This window comes from Sus scrofa, chromosome 14, assembly GCF_000003025.6.
Source record: "Sus scrofa isolate TJ Tabasco breed Duroc chromosome 14, Sscrofa11.1, whole genome shotgun sequence".
Classification (NCBI taxonomy): domain Eukaryota; kingdom Metazoa; phylum Chordata; class Mammalia; order Artiodactyla; family Suidae; genus Sus; species Sus scrofa.
Window position 1 is genome coordinate 14575415 of NC_010456.5, and position 23654 is coordinate 14599068.

A 23654-nucleotide genomic window follows, 5' to 3' on the forward strand; every position below is an offset into this window, starting at 1 on the left:
GAAAAGAGAGCCAACTCAGGGTCTGGGTCAGCATTATGGTCCCCCTAGCCTCGGGTAGAAACTCCTTACCTGTCTAGGTAGGGCTTCACCTCTTCCTCTGCCAAGTGGGGACAGTGGCCTTGATAATATCCTAGGTCACTTGAGAGACTAAAAGTCTAATTAAAATTTCAAAATTCGGAGTTCCCGTCGTGGCGCAGTGGTTAACGAATCCGACTAGGAACCATGAGGTTGCGGGTTCGGTCCCTGCCCTTGCTCAGTGGGTTAACGATCACGCCGTGAGCTGTGGTGTAGGTTGCAGACGCGGCTCGGATCCCGCGTTGCTGTGGCTCTGGCGTAGGCCGGTGGCTACAGCTCCGATTCAACCCCTAGCCTGGGAATCTCCATATGCTGCGGGAGCGGCCCAAGAAATAGCAACAACAACAACAACAAAAGACAAAAAAAAAAAAATTCAAAATTCAAGTGCACTAAAGACCTATAATGAAGATAATGTCATATGAAAAAAAGTTGAAGAAATGGGACCTTCCAAGGGTCTGTAAAACACAAAGGCAATAGTACAATAGTACATAAAGTCAAAGATTTTTGATGCTGGAGGCCTTAGAGCTGCTTTTTTTTTTTTTTCCAAACAGATGAATCACTTGAAGAGCCAGTTAAATCAGAGGTTTTGATTCAGTAGATCTGGATGGGGGCTGCTTTCTCCAAGGACCACACTTGGAGTACTGGAGTATGGAGCCTCTAGGGTACACAAGAAGATCACTCCAGGAGTTTTTTTTTTTTGAAAGGTACCTACGCTTGGGCTTCCTGCTACCCGCTTTCCCCACAAGGCAATTCTGATTTATCTGGGAGGCTCAAAAACTCCTCGGGGATTCTAATTTGCGGCCAAGCCTGAGAGCTACTGCCCTAGTTCAGCGCTCTTCAATTTGAGCACAGATCATCACCACCTAGAGGGTTGTTAAAACAGATGGAGGAGATTCTGACTCAGCAAGACTGGGGTGCAGTCTCAACTTTCCATTTCTAACAAGCTCCTAGGTGATGCTAACTCTTGTTGGTCCGTGGCCTTGGAGGTTACCTAATTTCACAATCATGTCTCCCATGTGGGAAACTAAGATGAAGTGATTCGCTCAGTCTCTTCATACCAGAGCTCTTGACCCCGGTCCCGGACTCTTTCCTCCGCCTGTCCTTTCAGCTTTCCCTTCGGCGTCCCGCATTCTTCTCCATGTCCACTGCAGAGCCGCTAAATGCAAGCAGCAACCAGTTCTGTGGGGCTCGGGAGAAGCCGGGTTCTTTGTGGAAGGAGGCCCTTGAGACGCCCCCGGCCCCCCGAGAGTCCTATGCAAAGACCTGCGGGCTGGCCCGACACCTGCCGGGAACGCCAGGAGCTAGATTCCAACGCGCCCCTCACCTTCCGCTAGCTCTCCAAATAGTGGGTCGGAGGTGGAGCCGGCGTAAGGGGCGCACGACTCCGGGAGCCCAACCAGGACCCTCAAGACAGTTACCATGGCAACCGGCGGCCCGCCCTTGCGGTGACCCTGCGCCGAGCCTGAGCAGCCCCTGCCAAAGAAGGGGATTGGTGCGCCGGGGGGCGGGTTTGCTCGGGGAAGGGATAAAGGCGCTGCTCGCCTAGCCTACTCTGCTTTGCGCGCTCGGCGCTTTCGGACTCTTGGCCACGTGCAGCTCCGGCTTCCGCGCCGCGGCGCAGCAGACTCTCTGGGCGGCTGTATTGGAAGGTCAGTGCGGAGGCGGCCGATGTTCGCTCAGCGACAGACCCCGAGATTTAAACTCCTTTAGAACGGAGGAGGCAGACGTCGCGGGGCCCCCTCGCCCTGGCTGGCCCGATCCCTGTGACCCAGCACGGCGCCGCTGACTGCGATTCCTGGCACTAACGCGGGTCTCCATCGATTCCCGGGAGCTGGAAGGGAGGCCGGGGCTGGGGGAGGCTTGGGGCACTGGTCGGGGCAGCAGACGCTGTTCCCGGTCCTTCCTACTTTTCGGAAAGGCACCCCCTGTCAGAGAATAGGGGAGGAAGAGGCTCTTCTCATAAAACTGGTTTGTCCAGTCATCTCCCTTGGAGGGTGGCCCCCCACTCCACCGCACGCCTTTTCTTTTAGAGAGCAGGGAGGCTGAGGCCGGATGGAGACCCGTGTGCGGCCCAGGTTGCCGCGTTTTCTTGGCTTTCCTCTCCCGGGAATGTGTGCACGGGAGAGGGGAGTGCCCGCTCCGCGGAGCCAGACCTCCTTCTAAGGCCCTTTCTTTGTAGCTCCTCTTAGAGCTCTGGGATTTTTTTCACCGACCCTTTCTAGCTCTCGGATCATCCCCGTATTAGATCTGCACTTTACTAGCTGGTTGATGGGAGTCTTTATCCTGAGCAGTTTGCTAAGTGCCTCTATGAATTGCTTTTATTGAACGCTCTCAACAGCCTAATGTGGGTCCTATCATTGTCCTATTTCTAAGGAAGGGGAAACTTGAGGTTTGACAAGATAGTGTGTACGCAGCCTCTCACGGCGGGGGCAAGAGCGGGCGATGTCTGGCTTTGAACCCCCTAGACTGCTGGGTGCTCTCCTCCTAGCGAGCGGCGAGGAGGAGCCAGCCGGAGGAAGGAAAGGCAGCAGGGAAGGTGGCAGGAGTGTTTCCTCTTTGTCCTCCCTTGGGTGGTGGAAAGAGGGTTTGAGACTCAGCGGACCTGGTTTGCAACCCCCCTCCTTTTGGTAATTAGTATCTGCCTGACCTTGGGCGAGTCCATTCATTCTGCAAAATGGGGAAAAGAACCCAGTTTAAGAGTTACTGTGGGGATTAAATAAGAGTTCAGGAAAGCAGGTGCTTCGTCAGCACTCACTAGTTGAGTTGCCTGATTTTTTTCCCCCTTGGGTCATTACTATGAAGAGGACACATTTATTTTTATGATTTAGAGAACTGGAGGATGTGAAGTGTAGACTGCCTTGCAAATGTGTCTTCTAAGCGTTACTGGTCCTTAAAGCAGAAAGATTTGAAGATGGGCGTGGTCAGCATTGGGAGAGGGCACAGGGCTAGAAAGTTGCCATCTGGGCAAGGGCTGACTTTTGGTGAAGTCAGTTTCACCCATTGCAGAGTGAGAAGGAAGCTCCACTTGGAGGGGCAGGGAACGAAGGTTGGGGCAACGGGAACACTCTGGAGACCCCTGAGATTGAAAGGAAAGGTAAAGCAGGAGGAGTATCAGTAGGTTTATAAACAGAGGGAAAAGAACCATTTAGAAGCTTCAGAGGGACAAAGGTTTGAGAGTTTGGATGGGACTGAGATTTGGTGGATCTCATATCCACTGGGCGAATTTTCTAGCTCCTCAGCAATATATGTATGTACTGGCCATTTCTCGGGGCTGGATTTTTAAAAAAACTTTAAATTGTTTCAGTCACATAATGTCAAATTTACCATCATAGCCCTTTTTAAGAGTACAGTTCAGTAGTGTCAAGTATATTCAGTGTTGTGCAGTGGATCTCTAGAACTTTTTTTTTTTTTCTTTTTAGGGCCGAACCCGCTGCGTATAGAGGTTCCCAGGCTAGGGGTCAAATGATAGCTGTAGCTGCTGGCCTACACAACAGCCACAGTAATGCCAGATCCAAGCAGTGTCTGCAACCTACACCACAGCTCATGGCAACTTTGGATTCTTAACCCAGTGAGCAAGGCCAGGGATAGAGTCCCCATGGATGCTAGTCAGATTCATTCCTGCTGAGCCACAATGGGAGCTCCTCTAGAACTTTTTTATCCTTGAAAACTGAAACTGCCTCTTAATTAAACACTAGTATCCCACCCCTTGGCAGCTACCTTTCTACTTCCTATTTCCATGATATTTTTGACTACTTCAGATAAGTGATATAACTCATATGCATGAAGTCATACGGTATTTGGCCTTTTGTGACCAGCTTTTTTCACTCAGCCACTCAGCATAATATCCTCCAGGTTCATCCACATAGTAGCCTATGATAGGACCTCCTTTTTCAAGGCTGAATAATATTCTATCACATGTGTATACTACATTTTCTTTAACCATTCATCTTTTGGGGGCTGGATAATTTTAGCTTCATGTTTAATGTGTTGGAGACATTACTTAATATGTCCATATTTATTATCTCCATGGCTGAGAAGGCTTAGAGCTAGAAGTTTGGGGGGACCACAAGACAGCAAGAATATTAAGCAAAATTGCTGGTGCATCCTCAGGAAAACAGCCTATTCTGTTGGTCTTCGGTATTTCAAATTGGAGTTTCTTTGAATGTTTCTGAAGTAGAATTATCTATCTTCAAAGCAATCACAATTGAATTAAGGGTGTTTTTTCCCCTCCTAACAAATGAAAGTAATTTTTTTCCGGCAACAGAGGGCATTCTGTTTATTGTGGGATAGACAATCCACTGTTATTTCTTGGTTTCTCCTCCCTGTCTGTCCATCTGACACGGTGTTCGGTGAGTTCTGACATGCATCAGGCACTGCTAGGAACCACTCAGCAGAACTCTCAGCTCCATGGCAAAGGCAGCCATTCTGGCCCCTAAAAACAACATACCTAAAACCCAGCTCACTCATCTTCTTGCCCAGATCCTTCAGGAAGCCCAGGCTTGTAGCAGCACAAATTAGAGGACTTGGTGTTATCCTCCCTTCCTTTACCAGCTGCCCCACATCCAATCACCAAAGCCTGAGTCTGTATCTGTCACTGCCAGCCTCTTCGTGAAGCCACTGGCTGCTTAGAATTCTGCTGTAGTTAATATACAAAGGGTAAATGGACTCTCATCTGATCTTTAATTTTCCATGGTTTCCCTGTATACATTTAATAACTAGGCAAAGCAAGTTTTACCTTAGAACAGCTGTTATCAAAGTGTGGTCTGGGGAAGACTGGGATTCCCTGAGACCTTTGTAGTGTCCATGAGGTCAAAACTATTTTAAGAATAACACAGGTATTTTTTGCCTTTTTCATTCTTCCCCTTACAAGTGTGGTGTTTTCCAGAGGCTACATGCTTTATGATGAGCTTTTCCTCTGATGGCATGTATGCTTGTGCATTCTTGTATTTCAAGAATCTTCTAAAAACAGTAGGCTTAGAGTACAACTATGTGCATTTTCAGAGATGAATTCCCTTTGGTTCTTAGTACTTCTGAGTGTTCTTACTAGCTACCTGCAGTTGATCTGCTGTCGTCTCTGTGACCTCATTTTCTTGTAATAAGTCATTATTTTGAAATCTCTAAAGTTGTTTTTTGTCTATATGGAAAAATAGCAAAAAGTATATAGTCTTGATTTGAAAACTTTTCTTTCTTTTCTTTTTTTTTTTTTTTTTTTGTCTTTTTGTTGTTGTTGTTGTTGCTATTTCTTGGGCTGCTCCCGCGGCATATGGAGGTTCCCAGGCTAGGGGTCCAATCAGAGCTGTAGCCACCGGCCTACACCAGAGCCACAGCAACGTGCGATCCGAGCCGCGTCTGCAACCTACACCACGGCTCACTGCAACGCCGGATAGATCGTTAACCCACTGAGCAAGGGCAGGGACCGAACCCGCAACCTCATGGTTCCTAGTCGGATTCGTTAACCACTGCGCCACAACGGGAACTCCTGAAAACTTTTCTAAATTTTTAAATGGTATAAGAATTCTTGTGAACTTAATATTTTATTCTAAAATAAAAGGATATTAATTTCTACATCTTTATATTTAAGGGTTTATCATTGGCTGAAAAGGGGGATATAGTAGGGAAGATATTAGGAGATTCGAGTTTTCAACTCAGAGCTGTGTCTGTAAATGCTGAAAAAAATGAAATGATATAATCAGAGTTCTCTGATTTAGGGAAAAAGGAGTCAATTCCAGGTTAATGGGCAAAACTAAAAAACACATGAAAACATGAAAGTTTTCCTCAGTTTTACAGATGTTAGAAATTTACCATATGTGTCTTGAGCCACAGAACTTTTTTTGAGTAATATTTTTGGTGGCAGTTCTGAGACCAGCCATTCCATCAACTAAAGAAAAAGGAAATAAATGAATTAAATGTAGATACAATGAGCTCTTTAAAAGCCAAATATTACAGCTTTCCAAACTAGAAAAGAAAAAGTTGTTGAAGCATCTAATAGGATACGTTATCAAATTGCAGAGGCTAGAGAAATACACCAAAGCGTTGTTTGGTTGAGAAGGTGTTGAAAGGAATCAAAGTACTGCCACTTTCTAATAACGCAGTAACTTATCAAATTAAAGACTTAACTGCAGACATCAAGACTGACAGTAGAAATGTATTTTTACTTTACAAATGGAAGAATTTGTAGTCTTGTCTGGACTTGCCATTTTGTTTGTATTCATGTGTTATCAATGCAAACCAATCATCAAAGAGTGTTTTTTCAGTGACTGTTTGGCAGTAAACACAAATAGTGCAAATGTATTCAGTGTAAAATACCTTCTTTGGAATTTCGTGGTTTATTCTGGAACAACTGTTGAATTTGCATGGATGGTGCATAAACCACACCAGCTGAAAGTACTGGCGCCTTTGCACAAATCAAGGGCAATGGCACCACGCTGTAACGGTAATCATGGTTTTCTTCACTGCCGTGTGCTTTCAATACAAAATAGAATAAAAAATGGAAAGCTTTACTTAAAAACTCCCTTTATAGAGTTCTCTAGTGGCTCAGAAGGTTAAGGACCTAGCATTGTCACTGCAGTGGCTTGGATTCGATCCCTGGTCTGGGAACTTCAGCATGCCATAGGCATGGCCAAAAAAAAAAAAAAGAATGCCCTTTATGAAACAGTAAAAATGATTACTTTTATTAAATCATGGTCCTTGAGACGTATCTTTTTAGTGTGTCATGGGGTAAATGGATGTACTTGTTCCATCTTCAAGTGTGATGGTATCTTCAGGTAAAGCATTTCGTATGATTGAACTGAATTGTAAGCTGAACTGGCTACTTTTTTTCTTGGCAAACCATTTTTGCTTCAAAGAATGACTCACAGACTGTGGTTATTCATACCTGGAAAATCAGCATACATTTTCTAAAAAATGAATCAAGCAAGCTGCTTATGGAAACAGTTGATGGTATTTGTTGCAAATTAACTTACATCTGCTGCAATGAACTTGACAGCTTGACAGAAAATTTAGAAATTTTCTGATGAGATCAATGACAATGTTAATCAGTATGATTTTTGGGACTGTACAATGACGTGTGTAAACATTTGGAAGCTCTGCATGACTCACTGAACCAATATTTGCTAAAAGAGCAATGCACGAAATGACAAAATCATGCAGGAGGAAAAGATCTATTCAAAGCATTAGACGAGTGGGTTTTAATGTAACAAGTATGAAAGGCTCATTGATGGGGGCTTCAGATTCTACATTGCAACTAATCTTCAAGAAACTACCACGTGTTGAGTTTTGGATATCAAAGATGAGTATCCAGAATTATCCAAAAAGGCTTTTAAAATACTGTTTCCTTTCCCTGCTGCTTTGCTTTCTGAGTTTGGATTTCTTCATATATTTCAATCGAAGCAACCGACAGATTGAATTAGAAGCAGATATCAGACTCCTGCTGTTTTCTATTAAGGAAAAGATCAAAGAGAAGTACCAGTGTAAAACAGAGGCACCTTCTGAGTAGACTTTTTTGTTTCAGAATTATATTTTCATTCAAATGTTTGTTATGGTTTTAAATAAATTCATTCATATGTTAAACATTTCTCAGTTTTACTTTCTACTACAGCAAACATTGTTAGATAAAACTCATGGAAACAAAACAAATCCTCAATTTTTAAGAGTGTAAAGAAGTCTTGAGCCCAGAAAATTTGACTGCTGCCTTAAAAGTATTGAATTGAACTTGGCAGTGGCAGGGTAATAACCTTGACTTAGAAAAGCTGCATGTTGTAGATGGTTGGAAGGATTTGTTTTTAAAGCAGTCCTGTAAGAGGATAGTAGTGCTGCTTGGCATTAAGAGCTGGGTTCCCTGAGAGGGGTGGCCGTTGCCATGGTTAAATGCTCTAATATCAGAAGGCTTTGATTGACAGGCCTGTGGCCTGTAGTGAGCATCAAATGTTAGCTGGTAATAGTGGAATAAGAACCAACTTAATCATGAATTGTCCACATGGTTAAACTAAAATACTTTATATTTGATTAAGAATTTATGCCACCTTTGCGCTTTTCCCTTTGGGGGAAGATGGAGAGAATTGTACAAACTTAACGTACCTATTTAATGTTTTCAGCCTCTTCAACCTTTAAAAGGAAAAAAAGCCCCCAAACTTCTTTACCTGTGGCCATCGTTACTTTGCTTTGGGGAGTTGAGAATTGTCTTTTGGTAAGTCTATGTTTTGGTAAATCTAGCTGCTTCTTGGCCTCCTCACCATCCTCTTGAACTTACTGAAATAAGTGACCTTAAGAATCAAAGTTCTTGCCATTTGCAGCAACATGGATGCAACTAGAGATTCGTAGTATGAAGTAAGTCAGAAAGAGAAAGACAAATACCATATGATTTCATTTATATGTCGAATCTAAAATATGGCACAAAGGAACCAATCTACAGAACAGAAACAGATGTAGAGAACAGACTTGTGGTTGCCTGGGGGAGGGGGAGGGAGTAGGAGGCACTAGGAGTCTGGGGTCGGTAGATGCAAACTATTACATTTAGAATGGAGAGTGCGGCCTGCTGTGCAGCACAGTAACTACATCCAGTCTCTTGGGATAGAGCATGATGAAAGATAAGAAAAAAAAAAAAAAAACCTGTGTATATATGACTGGGTCACTTTACAGCAAAAATTGGCAAAACACTGTAAATCAACTATGCTTTAATAAATTTAAGAAAAAAAGAATCAGAGTTCCTGTTGTGGTTCAGTGGGTTAAGAATCTGACTAGTCAGAGTTCCCATCGTGGTGCAGTAGAAATGAATCCAACTAGGAACCATGAGGTTGTGGGTTCGATCCCTGGCCTCGCTTAGTGGGTTAAGGATCTGGCATTGCTTCAAGCTGCGGTGTAGGTCAAAGATGCAGCTTGGATCTAGCATTGCCGTGGCTGTGGCATAGCCTGGCAGCTGCAGCTCTGATTCAATCCCTAGCCTGGGAACTTCCATAGGCTGCGGGTGTGAAAGAAGAAAAAAACGAAAAATCAAGGTTCTTACCTGGTCTGAGGTGTCAGTAAAGATTGTTGAAGGAAAGCTTAGATCCCTGCCATGGTGACCTCCCTTCCAGCCCTGAGATGTGCCAGCCAAAGGTTGTCTGCTGCTTGTTTGGGAAAGCTAGCCCAGGTGAAGGGCCTCAGGAGTCTCACACTGGAAACCTGATGGGCAGTGCTGCTGACTCCACAGAAGCCCTTGGAGCTCTGCCCACCTTATTTTAGTGTCCTAAAGGAAAAGACCACTGTGGCTCACGAAAGGAGAAATTCAGAAGATTGTATTTTCATTCATTTCCTATAGTCTGGACTTTAGGGATGCAGGAAAGTTTCTGCTGCTTGTTTTTACTTAGAATTACTGTTACCTGCTCAAAGCACTGTGTTGAGTGTGAAGCCAGTCTAAGTTCAGCTCCTAAGCAGGAAGTATCTCCAGCTGTGGTTTACCTTTTCTCATTTTATGATGCAGAATATATGATTCTTGAGATCTGGTCATTTTTGGCGGTGAGTGGGGGGGCACTAGGGTCAAAGCTGAAGGCGCATCCCCCAGTGCTGTTGGAAATCTGAGGCCCACAGGGCAGTGTGCAGAACACAAAGCCCTGACCTTTTGGGGGCAGGACGGTCGATGCTGGACCCAGTGCAACTGTGATCCACTCCTGTGACGTGCTTGCCTGGGTACAGCTGACGAGGAAGAGGACATGGACTGCAATAAAATACATGTGATCTGGGAAGAGAGGAGAAAATAGCTTTTCTAAATGGTCCTTTCTAAAGAGATGGCAGTGAAACAATAATTAGTCAGAGCTTCCTAAATATTGCTGAGGGCCTTTTTAATCTTAACTGTCTGCTTTTCTAATCTGGTTCATCCTATCTCTTATCTGAGTTAGCATGAGATACACAGGGCCTTGTGATATTTCACCTGGGACCTCGATGGTGCACGGAGAGATGATAAAGATGTAAAGGTATGCGGTCTGCACTGGGACTCATGACTTGGTGTCCCTGGTGTGGACGGCTCTTACACAGTCACCTCCACTGTGACTTTAAATCTCAGTTGATGTCAGCACTGCATGGCCCCAGTTTGAAATCTCTGGCCAGCCTTTGTTTGTCTGCACTTTGCACGAGCAGCGTTTCTCCCCATTCACTGGGCTGGGCTCATAATCAGCTCTTGACTGGCTCCCTAGCGGTACGCTCAGCAGTCTCTTTAGTTCAGTTTCTGAATCCAGAACATGGCTTTGCTCGAGAACTGTCGATCTGATCTTAGTGTTGGTTGCAGTTAAAGGGCTTGTGTTTCTAGGGGTCAGGAGAGGGAATGGTCGTGTACTGACCTTGGCTGCTTTCATGTTTCAGGCTGTTGGCAGAGACCATGCCCGTTGTGAAGATGCTGAAGCAGGTTGCCAGCCGGACGCTGGGGAGCCCGGCCTGTGGCTGCCAGCCACCCACCCTGCCCCGCCGGTTTCTGGGCACCTCCCCTCGGCAGATTCCAGCAGACGCCAACTTCCACTCCACCTCCTTCTCTGAAGCAAACCAGCCACGTGTCTTAATTACAGGTTGGGTTTGTTTCTTTTTTCCCCATTTGTGGTTTTATTATTTTCTTCTTTATGTGGCTGTGGATTTGTTTTCAGGATGTCTAATGTGCCAGCACATTAACCAGGGTCGTAATAATCAGAAACTCCTTTTTCCATTATTAGCTTCCTCTGGCACATCGCCAAGTCCCCAGTCCTTATTTTGTCACTATTGCCAGGGGTTAGTTTTCACACCCAAATCTTGTATTGTCTGAAGGGAGGACCCAGGAACGTGGGGACCAATATGCTGCTGTGGGACTTGCTTCCCCTTTGTTGCTAGGAGTGGCCTGGGAGCCAAGGTGCATGGCTAGAATGTGGACTCTTGGATCAGCGCAGCTTTGCATGGCCAGGCTTCCCAGTCCAGGCAGTGACTGCATATTTGTGCAGCGGAGATGGAGGAGACAGCCTGGGCCTGGGGAGTTCCTCGCCATCACCTCATGTTGCATCTCATCATCGATGGACTCACGTCCCGGCCCTCCACACCTCGTGTCCACCCAGCACCTGATTCTGTACCTGCTGACTGCAGACCTGACCATCAGTCTGCCCACCCAAGCCCACTTCTCACCCGATTAACATGTTTTATTGTCCGCTGCTTGCCACATTGTTGTCTCTTGGCCTCATCCTTCTTAGGTTCTTTAGAGAAAGAGGGGAGAGAGGGAGGGAGGGATGGGGGGAGGGGAGGGTGTGTGTGTGTTTTCACTGCCACCTCTTCTCCTGCTGTAAATGGGTTTCAGGTGAGATTGGTTCCCTTTTCTCCCTGACTCTCCAGCCTTTTCCCCTGTGTGTTGTTTGATTTCTTCCTCCCTCTACCAACAAAGCATCATCCAGGGCCTGGTGTTCCTATCGGTGGCCTGGTTTTTTAGTCCCATGTTAACATATGCTTACGGGAAATCCCACTTTCTGTATCTCCCTGCCTCATTAATTTTTTCCAGATGGAATTTCCAGTTTTTTTCCCCTATCTATGCTCCCAGGCCCCAGCTCTCCCCTTTCCGTCAATGGCATTTGTAAGCTTCCAAATTAAGATGCTGTAATGCTCAGTTTAAATTTTCCTGGTGGCTCCTTGTCCATCCAGTTATCTGCCCATCCTTCAGGTGACTTCTTGGTTTGTCCCTGCTTTTCCTCACTTCATATTCTACCCCAGTTCTAATGGGGGAGGCCCCTCAGGGATAATTCCACTGGAGGTTTTTGCCAGATGATTGTATTTGGCTTTGAGTGTTCTGGTACCTCCAGCAGACAAGCCTCACAGCCCATCAAGTAACAAAGGCAGAGCTGGTGGTGAATTCCTGGCCCAAGGAGCTGGCAGGTGGTTCTGTTCTCCTGTGATTATTCCCTTCCTGTGCCTGGCTTCCCCTCGGCCACTCTCTGCAGTAGAGCCCTTTGTCTCTGAAACTAATCTTACCTGAACTGGCTCAGCTCTGAGAGGGTACTTCCATTACATCAGGCCAACCTGGGGCTTTACCTGATCAGCTAAGTTTGCCAGGAGAGTCTTAGGCTGTTGTTACAATCTGGGAATAATTGAATCTGTTAGATTTGGATTAAGGTTGCACTTTTTTTTTTTATTCACTCAGGGGGCCTTGGCCAGCTTGGAGTGGGGCTTGCTAGCCTTTTGAGGTAAGAAGAGTCTTCAAAGTGTAACTTAAAATCTGAGCGTTGCAGCTTTCTTTGGCCGCATTTGACCACTGAATCTTTTCTCCCCCCTCTTGCTCCTGACCATTTTCAGATACCATATCTAGGGGTTCCGGCTGTGGCACAGCAGGTTAAGCATCTGGCATTGTCTGTGCGGCAGCTTGGGTCACTGCTGGGGCTCAGGTTTGATCCCTGGCTGGTTTAGTGGGCTCAGGATCTGGCAGCTGTGGCTGGAATTCAGTCCCTGGCCTGGGAACTTCCATATGCTGCAGGTACAGCCAACAACAACAATAAAAGATACTGTATCTAAATGACCACTTGGAATGCATTTCATTGTACCTCTTAGTACCACAAACCCATTTTAGGTTCTCAATTCAGCATCCCGCAGGTTGCCTTCGCCCGCTGTCTTTTCAAGGCAAAGACAGACACCAGTCTCCAAATGAGTCACTTGATTTTCAGCTGTCTGGGGACAGAGGGACGTACATGTAGGAGCTGAAAAGGAATGGTGTGGGATCTGGAGAAAGTGGGATAAAAGGATAAGAGGAGAGATGTATGGGGAGGGACAGGGAGAACTCAAGCTCACTGGGGAGAAATAGGTAACAGCCGGGTGATACGGGGGTGAGGCAGAACCCAGAGATGCAGCTTTGAGTGTGGCCAGAGCTGAAGGGGTATGTGTTGGGGACAAAGAGGGAGGAGGAAAGGTGTGAAAAGGAGGCATCTGGAGGCTGATGGGGAACGACAGTTCCTGTTGGCAAGACTGTTTTCATGGGACCTGTCGTATCCTCAACGTACCAATTCATGTGTTTAATTTTTCCCTTTCAGGAAACGGTTTGGGAAGGACAACGTGATTCTATCTGACATTCGGAAGCCCCCCGAGCACGTCTTCCTCAGTGGTAAGAGGCTTACAGAGCATGTAGAGCTGCAGTTCCTGGAACCAGTGTCATGACTTGTTTGTGTGTTTATTTTTTATCTTTTTGTCTTTTTAGGGCTGCAATCGAGGCATATGGAGGTTCCCAGGCTAGGGGTCCAGTTGGAGCTGTAGCCACTGGCCTATGCCAGAGGCACAGCAACGTGGGATCTGAGCCATGTCTGTGACCTACATCCCAGCTCATGGCAACGCCGGATCCTTAACTCACTGAGCAAGGCCAGGGATCAAACCCACAACCTCATGGATGCTAGTCGGGTTTGTTACCACTAGCGTCACCACTTGTAACCAGGCTTGCGAATTAAAGAAGAAAGAGGAGGAGTATTTGAGACTCACCTGTGCCACTTAAAAATGTTTCATGCTGGGAGTTCCCTGGTGGCTCAGTGGGTTAAGGATCTGGCTTTGTCACTGCTGTGGTGCAGGTTCGATCCCTGGCCCAGGAATTTCTGCACGCCATGGGTGCAGCCAAAAAAAAAGTTGAATGTGTTGTCCTCATGTGTTCTGTAAAACGTCTATGTTACAGCTGCTGCTTATTGAAATGATCCAAGGATAGGAGTGTTCTTGAGATCTTGAAGTTTTGGAATATTACCTCTGGATGTTATTTAGAGCAGTATCTTTGAATTAAAAGCTTTGGTTCCTGCCTTGAAGAGCTTTTTGTTAACTTAGCTCAGAGAGAAAAACAAAAATCAAGTTCTGAAATGAGGAAAAGGAAATTAAAATTTTGGAGCAATTAATCCTATATTTCAAATGTGGACTTGCTCTTAAACTGCTGGGCCCACACACAAATCTCAGACTCCTCTAGTCAAGTTTCCTACCGCCTCAAAAATGGTTTTATGATGTCTCCTGGTCCTTCCTGGCTCCGTGGCAGCCTTTCGTTGCTTACCATGTGGAAGAGCAGTAATTTGCTGCAAACAGGGCTTATTGGCATTGTCCCACATCGGCTCTACCTCTAGCCTAACTGGGTGTAGTGAACTCACAATTGTGGTTCTTGTATACTACAGTGCGTGCGGCTTTTTTTGTAAACCCACTTTTCTATTCCTTTAAAATGTGCAACCTTTAGGCAGAGTGACGTCACTGTGTGCCTGTAGGTTTGGTGTGAACGGCACCCACTGAAGCCAGCTGCCTGATTGTGACCCTAGTTATTACTCTTGTTCTGGTTTATCCTGGCAAGTTACTTAACCTCTCCATGCCTCAGTTTCCTCATCGGTAAGATGTATCTGCCTCAGAGGCTGTGGGAAGTAAATACACAGAAAGGCCTGAGCACAGCACCCGACAGGTGTAAGTCCTGTTATAAGCATTAACTATTGTTAGCCATGGCATGGTTGGGGTTTGTTATTCTTAGTAAGAAAAATGCTGGGAGTTCTGTTGTGGCTCAGTGGTAATTAACCAGACTAGTATCCATTAGGATGAGGGTTCGATCCCTGGCCTTGTTCAGTGGGTTAAGGATATGGTGTTGCTGTGAGCTCTGGTATAGGTTGCAGACGCAGCTTGGATCCTGCGTTGCTGTGGTATAGGCCTGCAGCTACAGGTCTAATTCAGCCCCTAGCCTGGGAACTTCCACATGCCATGGGTGCAGCCCTAAAAAAAAAAAAACAGGAAAAAAAAAAAGGAAAAAGAAAAATGCTGAGGAGCATCAAGTGGTTGTTACCAAGTTGGTACTAATGGTACTAAGTCATCAGGAGAGGGGGGCAAAGCCACTGAGCTCTTCAAGCCCCAAACTGTTTCACTTAACCCCTCCATGCCTGGTTTCACTGCTCCTCACAGGCCCCTTTATTTATTCCGACATCCTGGATTACAAGAACCTTCGGGAGATCGTGGTGAACAACCGCGTCACCTGGCTGTTTCATTACAGTGCCCTGCTCAGTGCGGTGGGCGAAGCAAATGTGTCCCTGGCCAGAGCCGTGAACATCACTGGTGAGTCTCTGGGTCTTGCCCCCATGATGCCTTTGCCCGTCTTCTCAGTTCTTTGGGTAGAGATTTCCCAGGGCACGGTGCCCTTGTTTCAGGGTTGCACAATGTCCTGGATGTTGCCGCGGAGCATGGTCTGCGACTGTTCGTGCCCAGCACCATCGGGGCTTTTGGACCCACTTCTCCTCGGAACCCAACTCCCGATCTCTGCATCCAGAGACCCAGGACCATCTACGGGGTGTCCAAGGTCCACGCAGAGCTCATGGGAGAGGTGAGCATTGCTGGGTGAGGTGACTCTTTCCTTTTCTCTTCTTTTGGCCGCAAACACCTGCTGATTCCTCCTAGGAGGGGGCTTCCTCCCTGCCCCCAGAGATGCTTGGAAGCTGATTGTGTTTGCCAAGTGGCCAGTACCGATAGATCCAGAGGAATCCTTAGTCCTCTGATAACCCTCAGCACTTGTGCATGCCTCTCGAATGGCAGCCCCCGTTTCCCTGCTGCTTGTCTCATTGGTACTACACTGTTCTTTCAAGCTGCCAGTGTTGGTAGTGAATAGGACTCAGTTTAAAATAACTTCAAATGGCTTTTCAGCTTTATTATTTTTTTGCTCTTTAGCCAGTGTCTGATCCTTCAGCTGATAGGTCATGGTCTCCTTCTCCCCGTGCTCTTCCCAGTGCTGGCTCGTGATTCCTTTAGGACAGTGAGCAGGGGGTCCCTTCCCAAGAAAGGCTGGAAATCCCTACTGTAGGAGTTCTCATTGAGGCTCAGTGGGTTAAGAACCTGCCATAGTGTCTGTGAGGATGCAGGTTGGATCCCTGGCCTTGTTCAGCAGGTTAAAGATTCGACATTGCTGTAAGCTGCGTGTAGGTCACAGATAACGGCGTGGATCCACTGTTGCTGTGGCTGTGGTGTAGGCCTGCAGCTGCAGCTGCACCTTGACCCCAGCCTAGGAACTTCTGTATACCATAGGTGCAGCTGTAAAAAGGACCAAAAAAAGAGAAATCTCTACTGTAGGCAGATTTGTTACTTACCGTGTTTTCTAGTGATGTTATCACCAGAGTGATGATTCTTTGAAGATAAGAACTTTGGGGTTATTTATTAAAGAAAAACAGGTGAGTCTTAGCAATTCTAGTCTTCATTTCCTTTAGCAAGATTTTAACATGACTGTGTGGAGGGATGTTTCAGAAAACTGTTACTGCTTTGCATAGCTCTACCTGATTTAAAAGATTGAATATAAGTCCTCTCTTTCTTGTAGTATTATTATTACCGGTATGGGTTAGACTTCCGATGCCTGAGATATCCTGGGATCATTTCTGCCGACTCCCAGCCCGGAGGAGGAACGACTGGTAAGTGTTGTTTTCAATTTCTTCTTTATGTAGGATAAGCTCTTACTGATGACAAGAGTGGGGATAGATTTGCTCTCTCTTTAGCTGTGTGCTGACTGAAGTTTCTGCATCCTTTCTGGGAAGTGCCTCTGAGAAGGTCATTGAACCCTGTTGACTTAAACTTGTCTAGGGAGCTCATGCTGATGCTGTAAATCCACGGAATTGGCCACCCTCAGTGCTAGACCCAGACCTTTCTGAGAACAAGCATGTCACCCACAGTGTAGGAACATAGCGAATGAGAAACATCCTCTTTCTCTGAGTACACCTTTGTTTCTTAATACAGAGAGCTCTGTTAAAACTCTCTAGGAGTTCCCATCGTGGTTCAGCGGAATCGAATCTGACTAGCATCCATGAGGACACAGACTCCCTCCCTGTCCTTGCTCAATGGATTAAGGATCTGGTGTTGCTGTGAGCTGTGGCGTAGGTTGCAGACATGGCTCAGATCTGGCATTGGTGTTGCTGTGGTGTAGGCTGGAGGCTGTGGCTCTGATTCAACCCCTAGCCTGGGAACCTCCATATGCCTTGGGTACGGCCCTAAAAAGACAAAAAAAAAAAAAAAGGACTTTCTGCATTGCATATTTAGAAAGAACATAAGCATTGTTGCTGCTGTTACTGTTTATCCAAATTTCCTTAAATTTCAGAAGAGATTGCCCCCAAGTGAGAGTGAATTAGTGCCAATCTCTAGTGCAGCTGGGTACCTTCCTGTTTAGAAGCCTGTATTATTCATTAGTGAGTGGAGCACCAGGCATAATTAGCTTTGTTTTTTTTTTCTTTTTTTGAGGTAGAGGTGATTTACAATCTTTATATAAGTTTCAGGTGTACAACATAAGGATGCACAGTTTTTAAGTTATATTCCATTTATAATTATTATAAAATGTTGGCTACATTCCCTTCTCTGTACAATATATCCTTGTAGCTTATTTATTTTATACATAGTAGTTGGTTCCTCTCAATTCCCTACCCTGTCTTGTCCCTCCCCCTTTCCCTCTTTCCACTGGTAACCACTAATTTGTTCTCTATGTCTGTGTCTTTTTTTTGTTATACTCCCTAGTTTATCTTTTAGATTCCAAATGTGAGTGATATCATACAGCATTTGTCTTTCTCTATATGACTTATTTCACATAGCATAGTACCTTCCAGGTCCATCCATGTTGCTGCAAATGGAAAAGTAGAGTTCTTTTTTTCATGGCCGAGTAGTATTCCACTGTGTATATGTACCGCGTCTTCTTTATCTACTCATCTGCAGTGGACTCGTAGGTTGCTTTCATGTCTTGGCAGTTGTAAGTAGTGCTGTAGTGAATGTTGGGCTCCCTGTATCTTTTTGAATTAATGTTTTTGTTTTCTTCAGATACAGACCCAGGATAGTATTGCTGGGTCATATAGTAGATCTGTGTTTAGTTTTTTGAGGAACACCCATACTGTTTTCCACGTTGTTGTTGCTGTAAATTTGTAGATTGCTTTGGGTAGTATGGCCATTTTAACAGTATTCACTCTCTCAGTCCAAGAGCATGGGATATCTTTCCATTTTTTCGAATATCTTCAATTAAAATCTGAGGGATTTTTTTTGGCTACGCTGGTGGCATGCAAAAGTTCCCAGGCCAGGAATCGAACCCATGCTGCAGCAGTGACAACACCAGATCCTTAACCCCCTGAGCCACCAGGGATTTTAAAAGAGCCTTTAGTTTTGGTTACTTTAAAAACGTTTTGCCCTAATGTGGTGCTTCTCCAAGTAGGTGCTGGGAATCCTGGGGATCCTTGAGACTCTTTCAAGAGGTCTAGGAGGTCAAAACAACTTTCACATCAGTACTAAGATGTCATTTGCCTTTTTCTCTCTCCTTTACAAGTACACTGGATTCTCTCAGAGGCTCCATGATGTGTGTAGCACCATGGACTGAGCACAATCAGGAACTCCACTTGTTTCCATTCAGCCAGAGAGTTTTTTCTAAATGTCAGACATGCCATTCTTCTCACTAAATTTTCTCTTGTTTAGAAAATACATTCTTGGGAGTCCCCTCTGTGGCACAACAGGATTGCTGGTGTCTCTGGAGTGCTAGGATGCAGGTTCGATCTCTGGCCCGCACAGTGGGTTAAGGATCTGGCATTGCCGTAGCTGCGGTGTAGGTCACAACTGCGGCTCAGATCTGATCCCTGGCCTGGGAACTTCATATGCCGCAGAGACCGGGTGGCCAAAAAAGAAAAAAAAAAAAGAATAAGAAGAAAATGTGTACTTCTTCATATAAAATATACATAAGAATATGTGATAGGTTTATTATCATTTTAAAATGTGGACATATTAAAAGCTCTCAGTTAACTTCTGATGGAGTAGATGTTGCTATAACTCAAATTAGTACAACCTCTTTGGGAGTCCTCAGTGTTTCCTAAGCACATAAAGAGGTTCTGAGACTAAGATATCGAGAACTGAGCTACCTTGATCTGAGGGGCTCACTCATCCTCTCGTCGTGCGAAGACCCACAGGTGAGATTCTCTTTCAGACTACGCGGTGCAGATCTTCCAGGACGCCGTCAAGAACGGCAGATTTGAATGCAACCTGAACCCTGGCACGAAGCTCCCCATGATGTACATCGATGACTGCCTGCGGGCCACCCTGGAGGTCATGGAGGCGCCGGCGGAGGCCCTCTCCCTGAGGACCTACAACGTCAATGCCATGAGCTTCACCCCCGCCGAGCTGGCCCAGGAGGTCCTCAAGCACATCCCGGAGTTCCAGATCACCTACAATGTGGACTCTGTCCGGCAGGCCATAGGTTGGTACATGGCTGCAGGGCCCCCTCCAAAGCCAAACCGAGCTGCTCCCCTGAGGACACAAACTGGGGAGGATAAGGAGAGCCCAGAGCCCTCCTTCTGGAGGAGGAGCTGCTGGTGCACCAGGGCCAGCAGATGCTGTGGTTTGGGGCAGGTGATACCTGAAGTGGGTGGACTAGAACCTTCCAAATAAATGGCTTATTGGCATTTCACCATTTGCCAGTTTAACCATAAAACAAGCAGATCTTGTATGAGACCAGCCCTATGTTCTCAACTGCTGTGACTGTGCTGCTGGGTGAGTGCCATCTGAGCATAGCCGTCCCCCACTACAAGTTTGCATGAGGCTTTCCTAGTAGGTGACAATTCACAGTGCCTGGCAGTAGACACAGTTTCTAATCTAAGAGGATGACTCTGTGTGCTTGAGGTGGGGGATTTCAAAGAGGACATGTCCTTTGTGGATGAAAGACCTTGCTTTAAAATATTTTAGACTTTTTGCAAATCTCAAGCCTGAATAACTTAAGCTCCTCTTCCGTATCTTGTCCTAGCGGATAGTTGGCCAATGAACTTTGACGATAGCACCGCTCGGAGGGACTGGGGGTGGAAACACGATTTTGACCTCCCGGAGCTGGTGACGACGATGTTGAACTTCCATGGTGCCCATAGCAGAGTCGCCCAAGCTAACTGAAGCGCCGGAGGAAGCGTTCGTGAGTCCTGGGCGGCCGTCCAGGGAAAACTGGAACCTCCCAACCCCCCAAGGTTCCAGAGCCCAAGGAATCTAGATGATATGGAGTTGAAGGATTGATTGGACTAAATTTTCGCAGCTCATATTGAACTGCCAGATGGAAAATTGAGTTGGCTTTAGCATTTTCTCAATGCCGTAGGTTTGGTGGTAGGACTTCTGAATTTTTGCTATTTGCCTAAATGTGTCCTAACACACATATCACAGAAGGCATCAGTCATAATAGTTTCCATGTCCTTAATTACGATGAAGTGACCATTTCTGGGAATGTGGAAGTATGTGACATTTGTATTAAACTTAATTTAAATATCACTCCTAAGATTCCATTTTTCTCTTGGCTAAGACCAAAGATTATATTCTAAAGACTATCAAAGATGATCTCCTACATGAATTCTTTACTATGCCATCAGAACATAAGAAAATGCCCAATGTATTAATCCCATGCCACTATATTCAAGCGATTTTAACCTGTCCAAAATTGTCACTCTAGAGTTCCCATGGTGGCTCAGCAAGTTAAGAACCCAACATAGGTCCGTGAGGATGCAAGTTGGATCCCTGACCTTTCTCAGTGGGTTAAGGACCCAGGAAATTAGGAATATCAAGAGATGGAGTTCACTTGTGGCATAGCAGGTTAAGGACCCAGGCTTGTCTGAACTGGAGTGGCCCCACTCACTGCTGTGGCATAGGTTCCATTCCTGTCCTGGGAACTTCCACATGCTGTGGGCATGAGCAAAAACAAAATAGCAGCCACTGGTCAAGTGGAGCACCTCTTTCTTTGATTGCCTCCTGCTGGTGATCTGAGCAGCAGTGACTGGGACCGTGATCACTTACCTATAACGCCAGCCTCCCAGGGAACTTGCCTAAATACACAGGTTTCTGGGCCCCACCCCTTCAGGTGAACTCTGTTGGTGGGGATGGGACTCTCCAAGGACCACCAGTTATTCTCTTCCACACCCTCCTAGTATAGACCAATTCCAAGCATGATTTTCTTTCTTTCTTTCTTTTCTTTTTTTTTTCTTTTGGTCTTTTTTAGGGCCACACTCACAGCATATGGAGATTCCCAGGTTAGGGGTTGAATTGGAGCGGCAGTTGCTGGCCTATACCACAGCCACAGCAGTGCCAGATCCGAGCTGCGTCTGTGACCTACACCACAGCTCACAGCAACCCCGGATCCTTAACCTGGTAAGCGAGGCCAGGGATTGAACCTGTGTCCTCATGGATACTAGTCAGATTTGTTTCCGCTGAGCCAATGAAGAGAACTCCTCAAGCATGATTTTCTAAAAAGAACTTCCTTGCCTAGCCTTTTTGCACATTCTTAGATGAGCCTTCAGAAGAGGTGCTGTAACCCTCTGAAGCAAGTACTATGTAAGTAGATACAGATGTACTTTTTTTCCAGCTTCCCTGGGATGTGCTGCCTGTGAAATCACTGGAAAGTACAACTCCAGATTAATCTTGGGTCTCGTGGACAGCAGCTGTCAAGGATTAAAAGGCATTTTTATTGTCTGTTTAATGACAGTCTTATGTATTTGGAATTTTCGCTGCTAGGTAGAAACATGAATTTTGGGGGGGAGGCATACCTGGATTTGAACTTCTAGATAATCATTTAATTATTATGTTGATATAGTTTTTTTCCCTACTTAATATGATTAAGCTTACATTTGTACATTTTATTTGCCAAAATTAGTCTTTTTTTTTTTTTTTTTGGCTGCACCCATGCATGTGGAAGTTTTCAGGCCAGGAATCTAATCCAAGCTGCAGCTGTGACCCATGCCACAGCTGCAGCAAGACTGGATCCTTAACCTACTGTGTCAGGCCAGGGATTGAAACGGTGCAGAGGTAGAGACAACACCAGATCCTTAACCCCTCTGTGCCACAGCAGGAACTCCCCAAACACCTAGACTTAAGATTTTTTTTTTTTTTTACAACTTTATTGAGATAAGTTTCACATACTATAAGATTTACTCATTTAAAGTTTACAGTTTGGTGATTTTTCAGTTTGTTGAGATTTGTGTAACCATTACTATAACTTTAGGCCATTTCAGCATCCTTCCTCAAAGAAACTCTCCTCAGCCAAGGCAACCACTGATTTTCTTTCTGTGTCTATGAATTGGCCTGTTCTAGACATTTCATGTAAGCGGAATCATACGCTATGAGTGGCTTCTTTAGCATAATATTTTCAAAGGTCATCCACGTCAGTACTCCGTGTCATTGCTGAATAGCGTTCCATTATGTATACACATTCCGTTTGTCCATTCATCAGTTGCGGGCTGTTTAGGTGGTTTGTACTTTTTGATTATTAGGAATAAATGCTGTTATGAATATCTGTGTAGGTCATTGGGTTTTGAAGCTCCTTTATTTCTAATAGTTCAGTTTGAAAAACAGTTCTTAAACTCTGTTTATTCTCAGTTCCCTTAAAGGAATAGAAATTAATTCCTTTCTTCCATGAAAAGGGAGGAAGCAACTGACCCGAGTGACCCTTTGTCCCTTTGACCCTAGTCTTCCAGCATTTCCGCTAGGTTCCCAGGATGACCTTGTAGTTGGGGCATTTGGAGGAATTTGCTGTAAAGTGGCTTCCTTTAATCCTTCTAAGTCTATAAATGCCCCTCTGGGAGAACCTCAAAGAGGCATCAAAGAACTAAGACTCCTTCAAATTATATGGAGTCTAACTAAAATTAGAGTTGCCCTTTCTCTCCAAATACTCAATATCTGGTGCACATCTTGGGATCCCAGGAGATGACTTAATGTTTTGCTATAAAAAGCTTTCCTTTCTGTTGGGGGAAAGGGTTTTTTTATGGTTAATTTGGAAGCGATCTGAAAAGCTACTTAGACGGGGAAGATGAGTTTCATCACAAAAGTAGTTTTGTTTTTTTTTTAATTTTTAAACGAGGAATACAAAGGTTGATGTAACAACTTAAATGTAGTTTTGATATTTACCATTTAGAAATAGCTGCATAATCATCGAGTGGAATATCATAATTATGCAGTCATTCCACTATTGAATTACTTTACTCAGAAACCCAGGAGCATAATTACTAAGTCAGAAGATATAAACATTTTATATCTTTGCCTCTTAATTTTATGTAGTCCTAGTCTTATTGAGAGAGTCGAATTTATGATGAAATTCTGCTCTGCTATTGCCACCAGAAGTACATATTTACTTACTAAGATATGATTTACATTTATTAGTGAGTTAAGCACAGTCTTTGTTTGTTTTGTATTTGTGTGAGAGTCATGATTTAGTCTTTTTCCAAAAAAAAATTTTAACAGTGTAGGAGGTCATCCACCGAGATGTCTAGTAGGTCCACCTGATAGAGCAAGTTGAACAGTGTTTCCAGAGAAGAAATTCCCTCCTTTCCGAGAGAAGCCTGGGACATGTTTTCTAGATTTCCAGAGGGAATCCAAGCAGTAATAGAACTTTAATTTAGCTGATTCTCCTGTAGCTGAGCTTGTGGAAACAAAAAAATCTATAAGCTCTGTATCCTTGTTGTTGCATGGATATGGAATGTTCATTTATCTCTGGAGGGTATGAATACACTAGATTATAATATTCTTTAACTTAATGGAGTTCTTCTGGTTAACTTCAGAGATAAGTGGTCCTATAATTTGAATGTTCCTACCATCTTAAAACATATAAAAATTGAACATCGAATACTAATTTAGAAACATTTTAGAATTCAAGTTCATATAGTTAA

General features: G+C 44.9%; 1 protein-coding gene across 6 annotated transcripts; it reads left to right on the forward strand.

The window, feature by feature from the left end:
• On the forward strand, positions 1595-22281 carry TDH (L-threonine 3-dehydrogenase). 6 transcript variants are annotated; one of them, XM_021072090.1, is made up of 10 exons: positions 1631-1724; positions 8169-8260; positions 10408-10607; positions 12191-12233; positions 13071-13141; positions 14938-15087; positions 15180-15352; positions 16334-16424; positions 18956-19225; positions 19769-22281. In XM_021072090.1, exons 3-10 carry the CDS (start codon positions 10424-10426, stop codon positions 19906-19908), a joined length of 1122 nt encoding a protein of 373 aa, XP_020927749.1. In that variant the 5' UTR covers positions 1631-1724; positions 8169-8260; positions 10408-10423; the 3' UTR covers positions 19909-22281.